The sequence below is a fragment of the Diaphorina citri genome, unplaced genomic scaffold (genome assembly GCF_000475195.1).
Source record: "Diaphorina citri unplaced genomic scaffold, Diaci psyllid genome assembly version 1.1 scaffold1141, whole genome shotgun sequence".
Taxonomy (NCBI): domain Eukaryota; kingdom Metazoa; phylum Arthropoda; class Insecta; order Hemiptera; family Psyllidae; genus Diaphorina; species Diaphorina citri.
The window spans coordinates 42,243-66,400 of NW_007378570.1; the positions used below are offsets into that span (position 1 = coordinate 42,243).

At 37.5% G+C, this 24,158-nt stretch overlaps 2 protein-coding genes and 3 long non-coding RNA genes across 7 annotated transcripts; 4 read left to right on the top strand and 1 right to left on the bottom strand.

Moving 5' to 3' along the window:
- Positions 1-316: 316 nt before the first annotated feature.
- LOC103514423 (putative E3 ubiquitin-protein ligase UBR7) lies at positions 317-4,517 on the bottom strand. Of its 2 annotated transcripts, none has more exons than XM_017446216.2 (6): positions 4,195-4,517; positions 3,714-3,847; positions 2,838-2,898; positions 2,091-2,349; positions 1,682-1,800; positions 317-535 (listed from the first exon to the last, which is right to left on the bottom strand). In XM_017446216.2, the coding sequence occupies exons 1-6, from the start codon at positions 4,312-4,314 to the stop codon at positions 332-334; spliced, it is 897 nt and encodes a 298-aa protein (XP_017301705.1). In that variant the 5' UTR covers positions 4,315-4,517; the 3' UTR covers positions 317-331. The 2 variants fall into 2 exon arrangements, with proteins under 2 accessions (XP_017301705.1, XP_008477520.1); XM_008479298.3 differs by lacking the exon at positions 317-535 and adding an exon at positions 758-998 and having other exon boundaries at positions 1,519-1,800; positions 4,195-4,515.
- LOC113469571 lies at positions 4,278-5,083 on the top strand. Its single transcript, XR_003392940.1, has 2 exons — positions 4,278-4,337; positions 4,882-5,083. It is a non-coding gene; the product is annotated as an uncharacterized LOC113469571 (long non-coding RNA).
- A 601-nt stretch (positions 5,084-5,684) lies between these two features.
- On the top strand, positions 5,685-6,793 carry LOC113469572. 2 transcript variants are annotated; one of them, XR_003392941.1, is made up of 2 exons: positions 5,685-6,001; positions 6,549-6,793. It is a non-coding gene; the product is annotated as an uncharacterized LOC113469572 (long non-coding RNA). The 2 variants fall into 2 exon arrangements; XR_003392942.1 differs by having other exon boundaries at positions 5,685-5,836.
- Positions 6,794-10,544: 3,751 nt separating this feature from the next.
- On the top strand, positions 10,545-20,597 carry LOC113469573. Its single transcript, XR_003392943.1, has 2 exons — positions 10,545-10,777; positions 20,544-20,597. It is a non-coding gene; the product is annotated as an uncharacterized LOC113469573 (long non-coding RNA).
- Positions 20,598-21,917: 1,320 nt separating this feature from the next.
- On the top strand, positions 21,918-24,131 carry LOC103514424 (E3 ubiquitin-protein ligase AMFR). The gene is made up of 2 exons (XM_008479299.3): positions 21,918-22,390; positions 22,957-24,131. Exons 1-2 carry the CDS (start codon positions 22,269-22,271, stop codon positions 23,243-23,245), a joined length of 411 nt encoding a protein of 136 aa, XP_008477521.1. The 5' UTR covers positions 21,918-22,268; the 3' UTR covers positions 23,246-24,131.
- The last annotated feature ends 27 nt before the right edge of the window (positions 24,132-24,158 follow it).

Genomic DNA, 24,158 nt, shown 5'->3' on the forward strand with positions numbered 1-24,158 from the left:
GGTATCACTAGGCTTGCACACCGGAGGTCCCGAGTTCGATTTCCGACAGTCAAAGTTTTTTCTTATACTCGGATTACACAATGCACTCAGCCTTGCGAGAACAATTTATTGAGTGACTAATTAGAAACATATAGCAACCAGTGACAGTACATATTACCAAAGTAATGAAGGTAATGCTGTCAATCAACTTTACAAACAACTACAAATAACATAATGTACATGTCAAATAGCATGATACTAAGATTCAAAAGGCTGTAAATGTAAAAATAACTTTCCTATCACTTAAAATCAGTACCTACTTCAGCTACCAGCTCTTCATAAACTCAATTAATTACTTCAAACAAGCATATATTGAGAATCTTTGTACAGTACCTTTGGGTTTAACAGTCTCTATGTCCACATCATCTTCAGGAGGTTTTACATCGGCACCACTAACATTATCTGACACAGTGTCTAAATCTTTGGAAGTATCTTTTTCAACTACACACTCCTTGCTTGATTTCTCAGCTGTACCTTCAACAGCAGGCTTGTCTGCCTCTGTTATCGCACATGAAGTTTATATTAAGGGGACCTTTTTTTTTGTTATTGGCCATTTTCCCATAGGTACTTTTTAGAGTCATATTTTGGCAAAATAAGTGCTGTAATTTGGCAGGCTCTGCAATAATGTCCAAGTGCAACAATCCAAGGAGCATTCCTTGATTACAAATTCCCTGAAATTCCTCAGTATACAAGGAGTATGACTTGATAACCAAAGCACTGTGTTGAGATAAAAACTCAAATCCTTAGAAACAAAAATCATGCACCGATCTTGTACAGGAAGTTACATTATTGGAATACACCACTGAGGTTGATCAATGAGTATACTATAATCCAGATAGGGAGCTGACTTACCAGACATTTTTCACAAGAACACAGCTGTGAACGCCAGCCTTCCTGCCAGAAGAAGGCCTCCGTTACGGGAGGAATACTTGACACATCTTTGTCTTTGATCGGGCATTCTGCACCAGCAAAAAATAAATGAAAAGAAAAATAAAATGAAAACGAACTGGTATAAAGTGTGTTCATATTGGTTATTAGGTTCTCAGGGAAATCAATTAATTGATCCATTATACCTGTAACAAACTCTGAGACCGAGTGGATAATGGGTATCACTAGGCTTGCACACCGGAGGTCCCGAGTTCGATTTCCGACAGTCAAAGTTTTTTTCTTATACTTGGATTACACAATGCACTCAGCCTCGCGAGAACAATTTATTGAGTGACTAATTAGAAACATATTAGCAACCAGTGACAGTACATATTACCAAAGTAATGAAGGTAATGCTGTCAATCAACTTTACAAACAACTACAAATAACATAATGTACATGTCAAATAGCATGATACTAAGATTCAAAAGGCTGTAAATGTAAAAATAACTTTCCTATCACTTAAAATAAGTACCTACTTCAGCTACCAGCTCTTCATAAACTCAATTAATTACTTCAAACAAGCATAAATTGAGAATCTTTGTACAGTACCTTTGGGTTTAACAGTCTCTATGTCCACATCATCTTCAGCAGGTTTTACATCGGCACCACTAACATTATCTGACACAGTGTCTAGATCTTTGGAAGTATCTTTTTCAACTACACACTCCTTGCTTGATTTCTCAGCTGTACCTTCAACAGCAGGCTTGTCTGCCTCTGTTATCTTAGAATCAGTAGGCACTTGTTGCTGGCCTGAAGAAGTACCTGCTGATTTTTCAGTACCATTCTCTCCGTGTAACTTGGTAGCAACATCTTCAGATTTAACTTCCTTTACTGAAAATATTTAAGATGTTATTATGAACATATGTACGAGTTGAGTTATGTATGTACCCTGCATTAAGAACTTACTCGTTTTAAACCAAAAATATTGTGTAGCTTTCAATTTAAATCTTAATAGTCTGACATTTACTGTATCTGCTTAAATGAGAAAAAAGCATTTTCTTTAAGTAAATCTTTTTTTTTTTATTATTTTATAGGTTAAGTACCTATGTACTTATCTTTATTAGTTTGCCATTGAACAATTTAACAGTAGGTATCTCACTTAACTTAACAGAATGACTTACCCAAGAGATGAGGATAAAGCTTAAGCACAGGATACATATTAATACATGAAGCACATGACATTTCACTATAGTCTTCTCCATCTGGTATGGGACTATCTAGTCCCAGATGTCCAGAATGGAACCAGTCCTCACACAAGGCACACTGGATCATTTCATCACAGTTTGGATTTTCCTCGTCGGGATAGGGACGAGCACAAGTACAGTACTTCCCCTTGAAATTCTGATTGTATGTGTTGTTCACATTGAGGGCATCTTTATTCTGGAAATTATGACAAAAAATTCAACATGGTTATTTTTAATCCCATGTTATTCTAATTTAAACACCTGTTTCAGTGGTGTATTGGAAAAGGTGCTCCTTTGGTAGGTAAACAGGAGGGAGGGCATGAGTTCAATTCTAGCTGGGGCATGAAAGTGTGTCCTGTTTAAGAATTTAACCACAAAATAATGCCCATCCAGTAGTTACCTTCTCTATTTCAAGAGTTTAATAATAGCTATAGCATTTTTCTTTTCTTTTATTTTAAGAAATTTTCTCAACTTACAGGCTCTAAATTGCATTTCTTTTCGTTTCAGTGGTGTAGTGGGAAAGGTACTCCTTTGGTAAACAGGAGGGAGGGCATGAGTTCAATTCTAGCTGGGGCATGAAAGTGTGTAAATGCCCATCCAGAGGTTACCTTCTCTATTACAAGAGTTTAATAATAGCTATAGCATTTTTCTTTTCTTTTATTTTAAGAAATTTTCTCAACTTACAGGCTCTAAATTGCATTTCTTTTCCCCAAACTTGGAATTTCCACAGTCACATCTGAAATTCCTGAAACAAATGAAATGGTAGTGTTGAAAATTGGAGCTTTGTTAAAGTAGTCTGTATTGTAATATAACACATGAGCTAGCCTAACATTTCTTACCCAGCCTATTATTTATACTAGAATGACAATTTGCAGTAGGTAAACCTATTTTGTTGTTTCATTTTTGATGTTGTTTCCATTAGGGAGATCTGACCCATCATTGAACAAAGCCATACCCCAATAACCACCATTTTACATACCTAATTACACACATATTCATATAGAAGAAAAAAATCATAATTTTCTAAAATCCTCCTTTTAGAGTCAGAACAAGAACCGTGAAACCTCCATGTCAGATTAAATTCTGTTTTCTGTTGTGTTGTAAGTCTATATTTTGTGTATTCATGTTCATAAAAACAAACCTTTTGGTGTAAAGTTCGACAATATTGTGGCCTTCATGACAATGATAATTGCATGCCAGGTTGGAGCTTTTTTAAAGTAGTCTGTGTTATAATATATCACATGAGCTAGCTTAGCATTTCTTTCCCAGCCTATTATACTAGAATGACAATTTGCAGTAAACCCATTTTGTTGTTTCAATTTTAATATTGTTTCCATTAAGGAGATCTGACCCATCATTGAACAAATCCATACCCCATTAACCACCATTTTACATGCCTAATTACACACATATTCATGAAGAAGAAAAAAACATAATTTTCTAAAATCCTCCTTTTAGAGTCAGAATAAGAACCGTGGAACCTCCATGTCAAATTAAATACCAACATTCTATTGTGTTGTAAGTCTATATCTTTGTGTATTCATGTTCATAAAAACAAACCTTTTGGTGTAAAGTTCGACAATATTGTGGCCTTCATGACAATGATAATTGCATGCCAGACAAAACCCTGCAGGATCACATATGTCAGGAGTGCATGTTAGACATGCGTACAATGCTTGCCTCTTCATGTAGCCCTGTAAAAAACGAAGCATGAATATTCCCCGATCATAAATATGCACCTAGTCAAGTAGTCATAAGCACAATAAATGTCACTCCATTTGGTGAGAAGCTATCTATCTTCTCACTACTCAACCAGCAAGAGTAGGACCCAGAAGAGTCAGCAACATATCAGATGGCCACCAATCTAGATACCAATGACACAAGCATTGCTTAAATTCAGTGATGCATTCACTAATGCCACTGGCTTGACAAACAATATGTCCTTCAGCCCCTGTTTTGGTTTTTTCTCTGTAAGGAATGCAGAGTTCAAAGAGAAGTTTTTTTTGTGAATTACAACAGGTCAAACAAAAGGATAGGTTACCTGTGAGTAGGTGCAGTTTTTATCGTCAGCAGCCCCTAGAACTGCCACTGCACTTTCCTCCAAGTGGTCTTGTAGAGCCAGGACATCTCCAAGAGTGACAGTGCCTTCTTCATCTGCCATTGTTCACTAGTAGCTTGAAACTGGTCAAGAGAGAACACAAATCAACCAAAAAGTTAAACTTAGGCTAATGTGGCCTGAGCAGCGGAGGGAAGAAAAGAACAGGCAGACTGGAGGAAGACAATAACGGCCGACGGCCGGCAAAATGGAAATTCGGAAAAGAAAAAGAAATCAGAAAACTGTAAACTGCAAACTGCCAAAGCCAAAAATCCAAAAGCAAAACGGGAAAACAATCAAAAATGCCGCGCAATTTCACAGCTGATAACGACCACCAGCTGATTTAAATGCGCGTTATTTCTGTAAATCTGGCAACATTGCTAAGAACTGTTTACAACTTTATACAGGGTGACTAAAAAAGCAGAGAGAGCCCAAGATTTCGTCCTCCGGGAATTTTGTAGGCCGTAGTTTATTCTATCGTGGTTAAAGAAAATCAGTACTTATGTACCTACCTAATTTGTTTAATGTTCAGTTTATTATTATTCTTTATCACAATTACATCCCTATATATTATTCTCACTCTGTCTTTTTTCAAAATTTTCCGTATGTGAAGAAAAATGTCCCAGATTCCAGGGCTAGAGAGAACACAAATCAACCAAAAAGTTAAACTTGGGCTAATGTGGCTTGAGCAGCGGAGGGAAGAAAAGAACAGGCAGACTGGAGGGAGACGATAACGGCCGACGGCCGGCAAAATGGAAATTCGGAAAAGAAAAGAAAAAAGAAAAAGAAATCAGAAAACTGCCAAAGCCAAAAATCCAAAAGCAAAACGGGAAAACAATCAAAAATGCCGCGCAATTTCACAGCTGATAACTACCACCGGCTGATTTAAATGCGCGTTATTTCTGTGAAACCGGCAACATTTCTAAGAACCGTTTACAACTTTATACAGGGTGACTAAAAAAGCAGAGAGAGCCCAAAATTTCGTCTCAATCCCACAATACTGAACAAGCTGGGACAGTCCCTCCGGGAATTTTTTAGGCCGTAGTTTATTCGATCGTGGTCAAAGAAAATCAGTACTTATGTACCTACCTAATTTGTTTAATGTTCAGTTTATTATTATTCGTTATTTGATTTTTGATTTTACTTTCATGTAATACTATGTAGGTATCCAGGATCTAGATTTTAGAAGAAAAATTAAAATTCCGCAGAGCAAAGAACCTGTCTTTTTTTTTCATAAAACCCACTACCCACTACTGAAAAAGCTCATGACATCTAGGATGTATTTTCATAGCAGCAAAGTTAAATAAATATATCTATTTAAATAAATTAGGGTGCTGATATCCTTTGATACACCCCGTATGTCCGATTCGGAGGTTTTAACGCGCACAGCACAGATTTGATCTGGCAACATTTTTTTTTTTTTATCAGGGAGGATTTTTGTTTTCAAGTTTTCATTTCACTTCATTTTTTCAAGTTTTTCAAAAGTTCAAAGTTGGAAAGGATCAAAGAACTCAACGAAGAATAGAAGATCAAAGTTTGAACTTTAATGAGTTTAGTGTTTGGTCTCGGTTCTTGTAGTTTTCTGTGCGTGAGTAGTTATTCCCGGTGGTTTACAGATTAATTCAGATGAAGATGAGAAATTCCTTGATGTCAAAGTAGTTCACTGATAACATTGTTTTCAACTGGGCATCTCTACAGTAAACAAAAAAATTAACAACAGCTTCTATTTTTATTAATTGATAAAAATACCTAGGTAAATATTTATGACATTCAAGGGATTGTTTCTTCATATCTTGATATTAATTCGATCTTGATGTTTTATTTGTATTTTTTTTATGAAATTCACTAATTTTTCATCTCGGGGAAATAGGTGTGTAAAGTGTTGGGATAACATTCAAGGTAGTGGGTGTTGTATGTGAATGTCATACTGTGTGTTTTATTGCCCTACCATACTAGGTATGTACAAGTGAAATCAGTCATACAGTGAACTGTAAAACTCACTCAGGGGGTACTTATCATGACAGTCAGAGGGTTAGTCGGTTAGGTGAAATCATCTCTATGTACCTACCTACTAACAAGTAGCAGTAACATGTAGATTGCACCAATGCCTGATGCACCTCACTGAAATTGAGCAATGTTGTGCATGGTTGATATCCAGATGGGTGACCATTGGGGCAATTACATGCTGCTGATTATTTCTAGCCTCACTCTTGCTGGTTGAGGTTAATATTGTGAGAAGGCAAATAGATTGTTCAGGAGTAAAAACTTGAACAAGCTTAATACCTATTTGATTTTTTCAGCCCCATGTGATTAACATTAAATTTATGGTTTGTTCAATATTAATTACAACACATTGGCAATAGAAAATTACTAAGTAAAGAAGAATTCTAAATCATTTGTAATTTTTTTAACCATTGAAGGAGAGTCAAAGTCAACTGTGAAACTAGATATTCTGTTTTAATCCATGAAGTACATTGAGAACATAATTCCATAGTTATTTTCCCTCTTCAATGTGAACAGTTATAACAAGTGAGTTAACATGCCAATCAATATATTACCTAAACAATTACTTCGTTATATTAGTTCATAGTTTACATTAAATTACTTCGTTATATGTATGTATTAGTCCAGGGATCGCCAACCCGTCGATCGCGAGCTACTAGTATATCGCAACAGGTTTTCTGGTAGCTCGTAGACAGTCGCACAAGTTGAGAGCAATTCTTATGGGAACCAAATTTTTACGTCCTTATGTCATAAATTTTTGGTTCCCAAACTAAAGGTAGCTCGCGAAGGGCCTCCCTAGTCATCAGAGTAGCTCGCGACCCATAAAAGTTTGGCGACCACTGTATTGGTCCATAGTTTACCATATTAGCTCACGAAAGGAAATTGCCCATAACGTGGAGGGTATCAACTATACCTATGAGAATGATGAATTGATGCACGTTCAATTAGATGAATATGGTCGTGATTTTTCGCTTGGGTCAAACGTTGCATAGATAGATATGTATAACACCAACATAATTATGGGATGGACAGAAGAATAGAATATTCTCTTGGCTTGTCAGTGATGAGAATAAAACAATTTTACGGAATAATGATTAACATTGACATCTTTGTTCATGTGTTTTCCCTCTTGAAAAAGTACCTACTTCGTTAACTTATGTTCGTTCATTCTTAGGCCAGCCACTCACTATCGGGTAGACCTGACAGGTGGACCTAATCAGGTGTACCTGGTGTGTGTGCTCATCAGGTATCAGGTAGACCTGAGAAACGGACCTGTCAAGTCTACCTGATAGTGAGTGGCTGGCCTTACACATATTTTTACGAATTCACACTACGTGTCTGTCTGTATAATTCAGAGTTAATCAGGGTAATAAAAAATACTCAGGTGTGGATTGATATTATGTAAGCATCTGTCTAATGCTGTTTCTTAAACTGGTCCGTTTATTGGTTTATTAATCGGTGTTGGCAATCGACCTGGGACAAGTAATCGCTATAATTATTCACTTCACCATTTGATTTAACAAGAGAATTGAGAACGAAGTGTTCTTAACGCGACGATTTTTCTTTGTTTGTGTCACCATCGATAACTCTTGAATCGTCCCGAAATAGAAGAGAGAAAGCAGACAGGATAGCAGAAAGCCAGCCGTTCCGAGAACGAACCTTATTCGTTCAGGATAAAATCCGGCCTGGGCGGGAATCGAACTCGCGACTACCCTCCAAACTAACTAGGCTAGCTTTCCAGTGTTTGCAAATTTGTACTCGTTTTTTTTCGATTGCAAATATTTTAACGGGTCACTTTCTGGTGTTCTCGTGTTGACCCAGCACTTAAAGGGGAAGTATTGTGTCTTTTCTCGCCCATTTGATGAGAGGCATACTACGGGATGGGCATGCTACGACACAGACCACATGCGTCTAATGTAGCAGTTGTTTCATTGCTACGAAATAAGTTTATAAGTTTATTCTTTCTTTACAATATTCTTAACATAATTATTCTTCATCATCCCTGTAAGTACAACCCTTCCAGTACTAACCTACCTCCTGTTTGATTCCAGTGTGTCCTGCTCGTGCTCAAGCTATGCCACACGATCGTGCGCTACTGTTTCTACCTGCACGACACCTGGTACGGCCTGGCCTCCCCTACAGCCTCGCAAACCGAGTTGGAACACTACATACTCAATACCTCAATTTGGAGTAAATGTGTAACCTGACTCTCTATAATCCTGTTTTTCTCTCACAATACCATTTTCAATTAAATCTGTGTCATTTACTTACCTACTTGCTTTTCATGATTTGTTTATTCATTGAATCAACTATGACCTGGGAAATAATATCCTGCTCTATGTGTCTCATAAAAATGATATTGTTTCACATGAGAAGTAAGTAGGTGTTAAAAAATGTGACATGTGGCAAATAGTAAGTAGAAAAGTAGGTACCTACCTAATATTTTTTTGTGGCACTATAAGTAGGTACTTACCTACATAAGTACATATTATGTAGGTACCAAGAAACCTAAATACTGAGAAATGAAATAAAGTACCTAGGAGACTCTTTTATATCTTGAATAACTTGTGAAGAATATAGTTTTACTATACATTTATTAATATTATACCTACCTTTGTACTTACATAATACCTGCACTTGAAATCTAAATGACTGGTATTTAAGTAAAATAATACTGTACATTTTGTATCAAATATTCATAACTCAAAAGTAGTCAAAAGAGTTTAGCATGTCACTCAACATAAACATAAACTCATACCTCTAGTGTGTTGAGGTAAATGCAACCCTTAAAGAGTGCTTACCAGAAAAGGGAAGTGAACTTGTTTCCATCTAATTACATGTTTGTCAGCATCTACTAAGAATAAGTAGAAAAAGTTGGAATAAGTTAATAAAAAATGTTGAGATATTTTTTATTATGCATTCATGAAATGATCTTTGTTGACACGCCCGTAGCGCGACGTTCTCTTCGAGATTATCGAATTAATTAGTTTGTAGATCAGTGGTCCTTAACCTATGGTCCGTGTCTCTCGCCCACCTGTGGCCTCACGGAGACCAAATGGTTCACAATTATAGGGTTTGAAATATTGTTTGTTTTTCCTCTCTAGCTTTGTTTCTTGAGAGCTACGGAAGTTATGCTTGAGTTGCTTTTGTCATGAGAGTTGACTAAATGGACATACCTGGAGCAATACTTACGAGTACCTACATGTTAGGTTAGGTTGATTTAGGTCGGGTTGGGTTAGATTAGATTTACACTCATTTCAATATGTCAATATGCGGCGCGAACGGCATGTTTTAACACAGTTAAAGCGCCTAAAAAATAAACAAAAAAAAGTGGTCCGCAAAGTATTGGGATTGCTACTAGTGGTCCGCGATCGCCACTTGGAAAAGGTTAAGAACCCCTGATACAGATGGAATAGTAATGTGTCAATAGTAGTAGTAGTATTCAGTGAAGTTCAATGCTAATGAACCGCTGGCAGGTGTATCATATGGAAATGTAGAACGTAGAGCTTTTTCGTCTTTCCCGTATTCAGACGGGGTCGGCGTTTTTCGGCAGCCCCTTATCAGCCCTAGGGTGATTGCTTTTAGGCTGACATTTGGTTTTGGCTACAAATTTTACGAGTGGATGCCCTTCGCACTCAACTTTCAGTGAAGGAAATTTCAGGCTTGTAAGCTGGTATACTCCCTGGTCTAGCTGGTATTCTTCTTCTTCCTAGCCTTTTCCTACTTGAATAGGGTCGGCGTTTGTCAGTCCTTTCCAGACAGCCCTATTGTGTACCTCATGCCCTGTTGAATTTTTCTCACTCAAGTCTTGATTCACACAATCCTTCCTCCTTTTCTTCGGCCTCCCTCACCCTTTTCTCCCCTCACTTCCATTATCTCAACTCTTTTCCCTATGAAACTGTGGTCTCTTCTTTCAACATGACCATACCACTTATCTGTTTAGGATACAGTTCGCTCCGGGTGAGAATCGAACCTGTGACCTAGCGCTTATGAAATGGTCGCCCTACCCTCCAAGTTAACTAAGATAGCTAATATTAACCTAACTAACCAAGTTAACTAAGAAAGCTAATAAAATGTTTAAAATGTCCACCAGCAAACTCAATTTGAAATTTACTTAACCTATGTATATGAAAAATATAAAATGTCAAATAAAAATTACAATTAATAACTTCTCTTGGAGGGTTTCAGCAGTCATTATATATAAGTTCTGTGGGTCAACTTGATAAGGAGAACCAAAAGGCAGATATATTTTGTATTAATAACTTATTTATATGTTGTATGTTGGATCTAGCTGATATTGGGTGGCCGGCTTAAGCTTAAGACTATGCACTAATATTGTATCTTTTGTCTCATTAATACAGGGTCTGTCTGCAGTCGTGGTTAGAACAGGATACCTCATGTCCCACCTGTAGGCTTTCACTCAACATTCACAACATGGGGGGAAGTACCGCGGGAATGGAGCCTCCAGATTCAGACCTCAATCCACCGCGTACTCGACCACCCAACCATTTCTTTCATTTCGATGGTAAGTTTTTTTTTTTTTTTTAGAGTTTTGATAGGGGGAACTATTATAACTGGTAAGGTCTTATCGTTTCGAAATCGAAGAGAGAAGGAAGACAGGATAGAAGAAATCCGTTCAGGATAAATTCCACCCCAGGGGAATCGAACCCTTAGCCTAGCGCTTACAAGGCAGACGCGCTATCAACAAAGCTAACTAGGCTGGCCTACCTATAATGAAAACAAATAGAACATATTTGTTTAAGTTTTTATTTTATAAAGTTTAATAGTCAAACTAACATAAATAAAAAATACGAAAAATAATAAAACAAAAAATACAACCTAAAACATAATACGTAATAAAAATGTACATAATTAATTTTATCTTATCTATGCAGCAATTTAATTTTCTAACAGCTACAAAAGGCAAGAAAACGAGATCGATGCAAGAAGTCTTCTTCTTCGCCTTTCCTCGTGTTCAATCGGCGTCGGCGTTTTTCTTCAGAATCTCAATCAGCCCCAGCTATGTTGATTCCTTTGGGGTGATATTTGGTTTTGGCTACAGAAAATTTACGAGTGAATGCCCTTCGCACTCAACCTTTGCTATTTCTTTAGCAAAGAAAATTTCAGGCTGGTATCCTCCCTGTTTAAAGTCCCCCAGCCAGACTAAGAATAGAATAGAATATACCTTGTTTATCCTGCTCGAATGAGACTAAAAAGTCCCCTTACCCCAGCAGTCTAAACAAGGTCTCGTGTAGAGAGCGAGGGAGAGAGGAAGATGATAAAAAAGAATAGGAATGGTACCTAAATATAGAAAAAGAAAGGGAGGGAGAGAGGAAGGGGGAGAGAAAAGAAAGAGGGGAGAGGACGTTTTCTCATTAAATTTAGGATCGGGCCTTCGGTGATTCCTTGAAATAGCCCCTAAATGACTAGCTGGTCCAATTTTGATTAAAAATTACAAACTTGTTTAACACAAAGACTATTCGCCCATTACATTGCCCAATCGGGCCTTCGAAACGGCCCTTTTTCTGAGTTTATACAGGAAAATAACATTTCATACGGTATTATCCAGTGAATGAAGGAATAAGAATAGTCTCAAAGTAGAATAGAATAGAATAGAATATACCTTGTTTATCCTGCTCGAATGAGACTAAAAAGTCCCCTTACCCCAGCAGTCTAAACAAGGTCTCGTTTATTTTATGGGTTTAGTATTGTACAATGCTTAGTTATTACTATAGACCTTGCTTAATTAAAAAAAAAAAAAGTATCGAATGTACCTTTTATAATTACGTATTGACAGGGTGAAATTTGAAAGCTCAGACTGTATTCATATAGGGGTAGTGGCCGACATCGACAGACGGGACTGTAGTTACTCGTAAAGGGGTAGGACGTATAGCCTCGTATATAGGGAATTTAGGGATACGGGACGACAGAGGGACGTTTCAGTGGCCTCCAGCCATTATAATTCACTATATCATACTCCTCATATTGGGGCTTTACGTTTTGACACAATGGTAGAGCTGGAGGGGCTTTGCAAAATTATATTCTATTCAGGGTACGGGAGACAGGGAGATCACCTTTCCTGTTGAAATATATACTGGGGACGGAAAATATTCTGTCTTTTGCGAATATAATTCAACTGTCGAAGTTGATTTAGTTAATGATAAGAACAATAACAAATAGAAAAAAAAATAACAAAGACAAAAAAGAAGAAGGAAGAGGAGGATCAGGAGGAGGAGGAGGAGAAGAAGAAGAAGAAGAAGGAGAAGAAGGAGGAGGAGAAGGAGAAGGAGGAAAAGAAAGACAAAAAGAAAGGAAGAAGGAAAAAAAAATCTGGATCTCCATAACATCAGCTGAGATTTTCTGCGTTAAAAAAACTCTGTCAAAGTAACAAAAGTACTGTCTCTCTTCTCTCTCTCTCTCTTTCCCTCTCTCCCTCTCTCTCTCGGGAGAGGAGCAACCAGACACATAACACATAAAAAAAGTAGTTACCTACCTGTTTGAATTTTTTTCACATTCAAATATTTAACAGAACGTTTTTCAGCCGAATACGCCGTCACTAACCGAAGTATACCTCGGGGACCCAGTATCTATCTAATGGTCAAAATATTATCGTGAAAAAGGAATTATCTTGTATGACTAGATTCACATACGTATACATAAACTCACAGTGGTGAAAATTCGCTAAACTTTAGCACTACGAGTACCTAACTACTACCTAATACCTTTGAGTACCTATTCAGCAAATGTGCTTGGGTGACAGTGTGTTTTAATCCAATTAGGTTATCAGTCGAAACACATTCACCCGAAATTTGTGGAATATTCTATTTTATGATACGTCACCCAAGAGGAGCAACCAGACACATAATAACAAAAGAAGTTACCTGTTTGATATTTTTTCAAATTCAAATATTTAACGGAACGTCAGCGAATACGCCGTCACTAACCGAAGTTTACCTCGGGGACCCAGTATCTATCTAATGGTCAAAATATTATCGTGAAAAAGGAATTATCATGTATGACTAGCTTCACATACATATACATAAACTCACAGTGGTGAAAATTCGCTAAACTTTAGCACTACGAGTAATACCTTTGAGTACCTATTCAGCAAATGTGCTTGGGTGACAGTGTGTTTTAATCCAATTAGGTTATCAGTCGGAACACATTCACCCGAAATTTGTGGGTGTTGCTTGGGTGACAGTGTGTTTTAATCCAATTAGGTTATCAGTCGGAACACATTCACCCAAAATTTGTGGGTGAGCGCTGTAGCACCCACGTCACCCAGGAATTGTCTGAACAGAGGGATTACCTGGAGTTATATTTTGTCATTTTGGGTGGGTATTTTATCCACCCTTTTGTATTACATACGTACGAGTAGGTATCAATGGAATAATTATTTTTACAGTATCTATAGTTGGCGCTTATGTAGGTAGGTACGTACTTTAAGCCTAGAAGGGTAGACGTGAGTTAATTTTACTCACACCTAGTTTGTTTTCGTGATGATTCAGTACTGTTACCACGTCTCCCAGGAATTGTCTGAACAGAGGGATTACCTCGAGTTATATTTTGTCATTTTGGCTGGGTATTTTATCCACCCTTTTGTATTACATACGTACGAGTAGGTATCAGTGGAATAATCTGGGCGCTAGTGCGCCAGGCCAAGTTCCAGCAAAGCACTATGTGTAATCTTTGCAGGAACCATTTCACCCGGTTTTTCACACCTCTGTAATTCTGGCCCAATTCAACTTAAAATCTTGCAAATGTGTAAATTTGTTCTTTTTACATGAATAAAGAAGCTTACAAAATGTCATGTTCCTATGACAAACGGTTTGGCCAAGGGAGGGCTGCAAACTTTACGATTTTGTCCCTGACTGACTGTTTTTTTGGGGGGATTATTTTTACAGTATCTATAGTGGGCGCTTAGGTAGGTATACGTACTTTAACCCTAGAAGGGTAGACGTGAATTAATTTTACTCACACCTAGTTTGTTTTCGTGATGATTCAATTTTTTTTTTAATAATAAAAAATATTTTTTTGAAACTTGAAACATATCTATTTCATATTCTTATAGTCGCAAAAAATCGTCTACCTAGATTACGTCTACCTAAATAAAAACACCTAAAAAACAGGCTGGATAAAATACCCACCCAAAATGACAAAATATAACTCGAGGTAATCCCTCTGTTCAGACAATGCCTGGGTGACGTGGGTGCTACAGCGCTCACTCAAACATATCTATTTCATATTCTTATAGTCGCAAAAAATCGTCTACCTAGATTACGTCTACCTAAATAAAAACACCTAAAAAACAGGCTACCTTTCTAGGGTTAAAGGTTGAATGGACTTACTCCTTTAGGAAAACAAAAAGATCCATCCCTCTTCAAAAATTTCCTTTTCCTTGGTAAGCAAGGTAAAGAGAATGAGGGAACAAGGCGGGGGCAACAACGTCTTTCTAAAAAGTATGTCCCTAAAATGAGGGAAAAGTACCTAATTTTCCAAGAACAGCTGTTCAGAGCTGCCTAACGTGTCACTTTCCAAAAGGAATGGGAAAATGTAATAGAAAGTAAAAAGGGATTTTCAAGTGGGAGTTTTGTCCCCTGTAATACACATGTGTCACTTTCCAAAACGGAGGGACAAAAGGAAGGGGAAAATGTAATAGAAAGTAAAAAGGGATTTTCAAGTGGGAGTTTTGTCCCCTGTAATACACATGTGTCACTTTCCAAAACGGAGGGGTGAAAGGGATGGGCTTTTTCCCTCTGTCCCTTGCTACAACCTATAAAAGGGCTGGTGGGTTTTTCCCTCTCTCCTCAGCTATAACCTGTGAAAGGCCTTTTCCCTTTGTCCCGTACTCACAAAATGTTACACGGATTTCGACTGAGTTCATAATGTGAAGAGAAAACTGTGTCTATGTGGTAATGGTAGGGGTTTTCTGTTTCAAGACCACAGCCGAAACAGTAACAGATGGCGACAAAGTGATGGGAGCCATACGCTCTCTATAGTTATCCTACCTCAAAAGATTATAAAAGTACGGACACGAATTTCAATTTTCGTCGCAAAACATGGTGAAAAAAGAACTACTAACTATAGTACATTTTATCCACACTTTTGTGCATACGTAGATATCAATGGAAGAATTATTTTTTAAGGTAGGTATCTTTGTGGGCACTTATGTTAGGTGCTTCAGGCAAACACAGAAAAAATCCCTCTCTAAAATTTCCCTTTTCCTATCCATATTTGTAAGCAAGGTAAAGGGAATGAGGGGACAATTAAGGCGGGGGTATGATGTCCTTCTGAGAAGTATGTCCCTAAAATGAGGGAAAAGCATTTCAGAGGTACCTTACGTGTCACTTTCCAAAAGGAAGGGGAAAACGTAATAGAAAGTAAAAAGGGATTTTCAAGTGGGAGTTTTGTCCCCTGTAACCTGTAATACACATGTGTCACTTTCCAAAACGGAGAGAAGAAAAGGGATTTTCAAGTAGAATTTTTCCCCTATAATTTAATAACGGGGTAACTTATGGTATTATGTAGTTTTGTATAAAGAAATAATTATGATGAGTCCTAATGATAGCAGCAGACTACACGACCTACATTACCATATAATCTTATATTATAAGAACAAGATCCATTCACTCATTCACATTTCACACACTGATCGCTCTATCTCGAGAACCACAATACCTAGAAGTAGAATTTTTCCCCTATAATTTAATAACGGGTTTCGAAGAGGGACAGACTAATACTGTGAGGCATGTGATATCTTCAATCTTATATTATAAGAACAAGATCCATTCACTCATTCACATTTCACACACTGATCGCTCTATCTCGAGAACCACAATACCTAGACCAAAAGGAATGGGAAAATGTAATAGAAAGTAAAAAAAGGATTTTCAAGTGGGAGTTTTGTCCCCTGTAATACACATGTGTCACTTTCCAAAACGGAGGGAAGAAAAGGGATTTTCAAGTAGAATTCCTTCAATATATTATGTAGCTAGAGGTACTTCTCAGAAGTACTCGACGTAAAATGGGAAAATAAGAGGCATTTTTTTTTTTTTAATTCCGAATTTCCGAAAAATTCCCTGTTTCTCTTTCTCTTTTTCCCTCTCTCTTTCCTTTCCCCTCTTCCAACCCTCCTCTCTTCTCTCTCTCTCTCTCTCTCTCTCTCTCTCTCTCTCTCTCTCTCTCTCTCTTGCTGTCTTTCGTAAAATGGGAAAATAAAATAAGAGGCATTTTTTTTCTTTTTAAATTCCGAATTTCCGAAAAATTCCCTGTTTCTCTTTCTCTTTTTCCCTCTCTCTTTCCTTACCCTTCTTCCAACCCTCCTCTCCTCTCTTCTCTCTCTCTCTTTCTTTCTTGCTGTCTTTCGCCTCCCTCTCTCCTCCGTCCTTTGTTCCTTCTCTTTCTCATTCCCTCCCCCTTCTTTCTTTCTCTCTCTCTTCCTCCCTCTCTCTCTCTGACATCTCTTTCCCCCTCCTCTCTCCTCTTCTCCTTTCTTTCTCCCCTCCGCTTTCCCATTTCATCGTTTGTTCCCATTCCGTACATAGTTCCCCTCTCCCTCCCTCTCCACGTTTCCCTCCCTCTATTCCAGACAGCTGTTACCTGGAAACATTTGGCCTCTATTAGGTATAGGGTATAGTATATCTAGGAGTATTTGAACGAGGTCAAATTTATGACGTGAGTCCTTTACGCAAATGAGAAGGTGTTTATGCAAATGAGAAGGTGAGGGGAGAGAGAGAGAGGAGAGAGAAAGAGAGGGAGCCCTCCCTCCCTAGTTTAGTTAGCGTATATATATAGGTACTATGTACTACCATGTACATACCTACTGATGGATATTGTCCTACCTTTTCTTTTAATCCCTTTATTTCTTACGAGTACCATTTTCCCCTCGCAACAGTTCCAGTTACTATTGGTGTTTGGATGTTGGAGTTCAGAAAATGATAAAGTTCTTCCTAGAGAAAGACTATTTAAATTCTCTTTTGGAAAGTACCTCCCACTCCTAGTGTATAATTTCTCCCTCTCTCCCACCTCGTAGTTTAAAATTTCTCTCTCTCTTCCCTCCTAGCTTATAATTTCTCCCTCTCTCCCACTCCCCTAGTTTCTAAATTTCCCACATCACTCCATTAGAGGCAAGCTAAAATTTCGAACATCACCCATCACACACAAAGGGAGAAAGAAATCTTTTCGGTGGGAAAAAGCTTTTAACATTGTTCACCCCTACCCAACACGACGTATAAATCTATTCTACTCTCTTTCATTCTATTCTATTCTACTCTATTCTTAACATCATTGAGTATATTGTGTGGCGGTTGTGTTAATACGTTGTAACTTTTGGAGAAAAGGAGAAGAGGAAGAGATGAAGGAAGAGCTAGAAGAGGAAGAGGAGGAGGAGGAAGAGAAGAGGAAAAGAAAGCGGTGGAGGAGGATGAGGAGCTGAAATAGAAGGAAGCGGAGACATGGGAAACAGGGAAGAAGAGGAGAAAGAGGAACATTGTGGGGAAAAGAAGAAGGAAGATTTGTCGAAGAAGGAAGATTTGTTGAAGACGAGAAAAAAAAGTAAAAGGGGATAAATATATCAATAAAGGAAACAGAAAATTAAGGGGAGAGAGAGAAAGAGTTGAGTTGAGACTTTGAGAGAAAGTAGGAGAAAAAGAAAGCGAATGAGAGGGATGTAAATAGGAGGGAAGGGAAGGGAGGAGGAATGAGATAGACGGGGAGAGGGAGGGAGAGAGATAAAATGAAAGACAAGTCTTTCATGTTCATATTCCCCTAAATACTGTGTTCTAATTTATGCTACACGCTATGCATGCGTTAATTCCTCTTTCTCCTTCTCTCTCTCTCTCTTTCTCCTTCTCCTCTCTCTCTCTCTCTTTCTCTCTATCTCCCTCTCCCTCCCTCTCTCTCTCTCTCTCTCCTTCCCTTATATGTCCTGTCTTTCTCTCCCTTCCCCTCTTTCCTTCTCTCCTCTCTTTATCCTCTCTCCCTTGCTTCTCCTTAAGCCAAATTTAAACCCAGAATTGGGTGCCGACAATAATTGAAGCCATCTTCTCTCTCTTCCTCAGGTGTTCCTGGTACCTCACTCACACAACGACCCCGGCTGGCTGAAGACATTTGAAAGCTACTACCACTCTCAAACCAGGATGATACTGAACAATATGGTAGAGAAACTAGTACAACATCCGAACATGACATTCATCTGGTCGGAAATATCCTTCTTCTCGCAATGGTGGGAGAGGTAAGACCAATAGAATAGAATAAGAACAACTACCTATCACTCTTGAAGTCTCAAACCAGAATAATTATACATAGGTACTCAATAATGTTGGAAAAGGGTAAGTCGTTAATACCAAGTACCTCTTGCTTCTCTTGTTACATATTTGTACAATTTCGTATTTACTTTTAAGGAAAGTTTTTTTCCTTCTTCTTCTTCTTCTTCATCTTCTTCTTCTTCTCCTCCTCCTTCTTTTTCTTCGTAAAAATAAAGACATAAATCTTATTAGTAGGGACGGAGTGCAAGTTTCTAGTTTATTTTTGTAGAGACAAGGTGTTGTATAAAATGGTTAGGTAGATAAGATAGTAGATACGAGTAGCACGTTTTTTTTTTTTTTAATAATTATTATTATTTTTTAAGACTTTTTGTTCGTATAGTTAGTTCTATACGAGAAATCCCTTTACCACGTTTTTCATACATAAATTTACATTAATTACCTAGAGATATGTAGGTATAATATTGGAACAAAAAAAATAATAATAGATGGTAAAAAAAATTGAACGTAAAAACTTGTTTGGTGAATGGAATGAAAATATTAAATTGTGTGATGCAGTAATGCATTTGTGGGAAATTTGTGAAAATCAGGGGCAGTTTAATATAAAGGTTTTATTTTTTCCGTTTCTGGTTTTCTTCTTCTTTTTCCTTTCATTCTCCTCCAACCCTTTTTCTTCTCTTCCTTCTTTTTCATTTTCGAACTTTGCCACTTACTATTCTTTTTCCTCTTCCTTCTTCTTCTACTCCCGAAATGGGCCCTGCCTCCTGTACTGTGAGCGTCAAATGAAATTTGTGCAGTTAAATGTGTTGTGTTTTATTTTATCACCTTTTTCTTCTCTTCCTTCTTTTTCATTTTCGAACTTTGTCACTTACTATTCTTTTTCCTCTTCCTCCTTCTTCTACTCCCGAAATGGGCCCTGCCTCCTGTACTGTGAGCGTCAAATGAAATTTGTGCAGTTAAATGTGTTGTGTTTTATTTTATGCTCATATTTCATATTCATTCTTTTTCGAAGTGACAGGCGAAATTTCCATCAGGAAAACAAATTTAAACTCACTTTGTTTTGCTTTTATTTTCATTTTATTTTATTTTGAGTCCTCTGATTTTTTTTTATTTTGGCGTCGGTTTTTTTATTATTATTTTTCCCTTCTCTCTTCATCATTTCTCCTTCCTCTCTCATTTCTCCATTGTTTCTCTTTTCTTTTTTATCTCTCTGTCTCATTTTCCTCTTTTCTCTCCCTCTCTCCTCTCTTCGTTGTTTTTCTCCTCCCTCTCTTTACCTTTGTCTCATTTTGTTCTTTCTCCCACTCTTTCTCTTTCCCTTCTTTCCTACTTTCTCTAATTTGTATCTCTTATTTTTCTACCACTAACGCTCTCCCTTTTCTCCAACTTGCTTCTCTCATCTTCTTTCTGTATCTCGTTCTATAGTTTGTATTTTATAAAGTTCAATAGTCAAACTAACATAAATAAAAAATACGAAAAAAAAAATAATAAAAAATAAATAAAACAAAAAATAAGTACAATCTAAAACATAATACGTAATAAAAATGTCCATTATTAATTTTATCTTATCTATACAGCAATTTAATTTTCTAACAGCTACAAAAGGCAAGAAAACGAGATCGACGCAAGAAGTCTTCTTCTTTGCCTTTTCCCGTGCTCAGTCGGCGTCGGCGTTTTTCTTCAAAATCTCAATCAGCCCCAGCTATGTTGATTCCTTTGGGGTGATATTTGGTTTTGGCTACAGAAAATTTACGAGTGAATGCCCTTCGCACTCAACCTTTGCAATTTCTTTAGCAAGGAAAATTTCAGGCTGGTATCCTCCCTGTTTAAAGTCCCCCAGCCAGACTAGGAATAGAATAGAATATACCTTGTTTATCCTGTTCAAATGAGGCTAAAAAGTCCCCTTACCCCAGCAGTCTAAACAAGGTCTCGTGTATTTTATAGGTTTACCAGTATAATACATAAAGTTTACATCAAAGGACCTTGCTTAACTATGAAAGAAGTGACCTAGATGTGTTTCTATTTCAGGTTCGCGATACATTTCCTGGTTGCCAAGTTTCTCCGTGGAAGTCACACATGGTCAGTTCACGGTTTTGGAGGTTAGTGGTTCGAGTCAAAGTCAGTCATGAAATGTATCGAGGTGTATTATTTTTATTGAGAACGACATTTGTAACGAGCATCAAAGTATGCTTATCATAGTTCAAATTACTTTCTATGTTTAAACGAGCGAGATTATTTATTTATTTTTAACAAATGTTGAACAAGAATAATACAATAATACAAAGGAAAAACTAATATTTTAAAATGTTCATTAATTTTAAGAATTCTTTCATAAAAGCCTGTCTCCAACTCGATTTAGAAAACATGCTTCATATGTATTCTTGTTTAGCCATTGGACTTCGGATCCATAGGTTCGAGTCCAAGTCAGTAAGAAAAATTATGTAGGTGTATTAATGTCCGATCTTACCACAGAAAGTTTTCGTTTAATCCAGAGTTTAAGAAATATTGGCCTGTGTAAATGGATGACGTCAAAGAAAACCCCTAGCCAGCCTAGTTAGCTTAGTTGGTAGTGCGTCTGCCTTGTAAGCGCTAGGCCGCGGGTTCGATTCCCGCCCGGGGCGGATTTTATTCTGATGGGATAATATTCGTTCTCGGAACGGCTGGCTTTCTCCTATCCTGTCTTCCTCCTCTCTTCGATTTCGGGATGATAAGACCATAGCAGTTACAGTTCCCTCTGTCAAACCTCTTCAAAAAAAAAGAAAACCCTTGATACTGTTAACTCTCTTTGCTGAGATCGGCCATAAGTAGTATAGTGGTTAACGCGTTGGATTTCGGTTTTGGAGGTTAGTGGTTCGAGTCAAAGTCAGTCATGAAATGTATCGAGGTGTATTATTTTTATTGAGAACGACATTTGTAACGAGCATCAAAGTATGCTTATCATAGTTCAAATTACTTTCTATGTTTAAACGAGCGAGATTATCCGTGCTATGTACAGAAATAATAATAATAATAATAATAATACCTAGTGCTTATTTATACTGCTCGCATAGGACTGAAAAGTCCCTTTAATCCAGCAGTAGGCTACTACTATTATTGTGGTCAAATTCTCAAATTATATTGAAGATAAAATTCGGCTGGGATTGAACCCACGCCCTCCTGTTTACCAGGCGAGCGCCTTGACCACTACACCACCGAGGCAGTGCAGAAAGGGGGGGAGGTTGTATTTATAAATTTATATCAATCGATAACATTATGTAGGTTCCTACTGTACCCATTATTATCCATCAATATAATCATGTCCTTATCGAAATATAGAACAGCAGACTTCAAGAGATGAGTTTATTTAGAAAGGATAGAAGTACAATCATATTATACTGCGCGAACGACTTTATCTAGCCTATGTACAGAAAGGGGGGAGGTTGTATTTATAAATTTATATCGATCGATAACATTATGTAGGTTCCTACTGTACCGATTATTATCCATCAATATAATCATGTCCTTATCTAAATATAGAACAGCAGACTTCAAGAGATGAGTTTATTTAGAAAGGATAGAAGTACAATCATATTATACTGCGCGAACGACTTTATCTAATTATAATCAATTAGGTTGCTAGACATATACTTTTGGCAATTTTCTTTCTCTTTTATACACATAGAGATTCTCTGTGCCTTCTCTTTACAGGTGCAACAACTGTTTCCTCACTTCCCAGTGAGTGTGATAACGGAGGATCTGCAAGCAACACGGTCCATGGAGTTAACTATCGAGAATATACTGGATGGACGACTCGTGTTGCCACCTCAGCTTGTTATTCTAGATGATGAGTCACCCACAACATCTCAGGGATCGGAAAATTCCACGACATCAACAGAGTAAGTTGTGAACTTCGGATCTGGAGGTTGAAGGTTTGGTAATTATTCAGAATTCAGAAATATTTAGAACGGAAAAAAAGCTCCTTTTTGTGTTTAACCTAACCCTACACTGATCACTGCTCTGTATCAATTTTCCATTGACGTGACTTCTGCACAAGTGCCGATGGTTCGAGTCCAAGTCAAGTCATGAAACAAATTTAGGGAGGTGTATGATGGAGGAAAGAACTTTATAAATTATGACAAGCTGAACATGATTTATGCTCAACACAATTACAATTGTATGAAATGGTAGAGGAGCCGACACGGAAGCGGCTGAGTGCACCCCGAAATCGCCAACAGAACGTGATGTACCACACGCGTGGGGTTTGTACTTAAGGCTCGTTCCCCACACGATTGTTTTTCCGAACGACAAGTGGGAACGGGCCTTCAGATGAGTGACCATCTAGCTAGGTAAATCGTGATTTGAATGTCAAACTATATGTCGGCAAGAAGAAGAGGTAGGTTTTCAAGAGAATTTCATGTATATTACATGTCTGTCTAATAATAAAAACAATCTCATTTTTCAGGGAAGTTTCATCAAACGAGAGCACGAGGACGGGTGACAACATCTCCGAAGAACAAGAACAGGAAGACGAGAAAGAGGATGAAAATATCGAGGTGAAATTCTCCAAGGGCTCCGAAGATCGCGAGAAAATGCTGTCTAGTCGACGAGAAAAACTCCTGCGGGATGCGAGAAAGAAATATCTGGAGAAACTATCGGCAGGAAAAACAGAAACTACGCTTGAATCCAACGTTGTGACACCGGTTAACACGAGCGAACCAGAATTATCAGCAACTTGGACAGATGGCCGTTAGCCTTACTAGTGTGATGTCTTGTTATTAGTCAGTAGAAATTAAGATCATTATCCCCCGTTCTCTCACGAGTTTTATTTTTCGAGACAGTTGTACTCGGGGTTAGTGTTTATTTTTGTGGCCTGCCTCGGTGGTGTAGTGGTCAAGGCGCTCGCCTGGTAAACAGGAGGGCGTGGGTTCAATCCCAGCCGAGGTATGGAATTTTATCCTCAATATAATTTGATAATTTGACCACAATAATAGTAGTAGCCTGCTGGAGGGACTTTTCAGTCCTATGCGAGCAGTATAAATAAGCACTATTATTATTATTCGGTCCACCACGCATTGTCCTTGTGTTTTCAAACTATTTACTAGACAAATCACGCTGTAGAATTTTATGTACTTCTAATTGTCCATTTCCTCCCCCTCTATTCGATTTGAATATTTTTTCAATATTGGAATTTTATTTTGTGATAGATATGTGTTTTTTATTTTATTTAATTGAATTGTTTCACTTATTGTTTTTAATTTAATTGTATGATTTTTAGTTTTTATATTTTCATTTGTGATGTGTATTGTATTTTAGTTAGATTATTATATAAGTAACTATTTATACTACATATTTTATGAAATTCAGGTATGCCACATGATCAGCAAGATTCAATCAAAATGAATAGATGGTCGGACTAGTTCAGTAAGTTTCCATGAAAACGATAAGTAAATATTTCGTTCTGAAAAAATGTCCAAGTGTTCATATGTTCTTGTTAGTGATCAGTTTGGTATTTGAGTAATTCACACTATGAATTCAATGTAGAATCGTACTTAATACAGTATACTTTATTATTAACACGTAAAATGTAATACTCAAATAATTAAATAAATTCTAGCACTCTTTTTCCAAGTCTCAATCTCATTTATTGGCCTCGTTTTTTCCTTG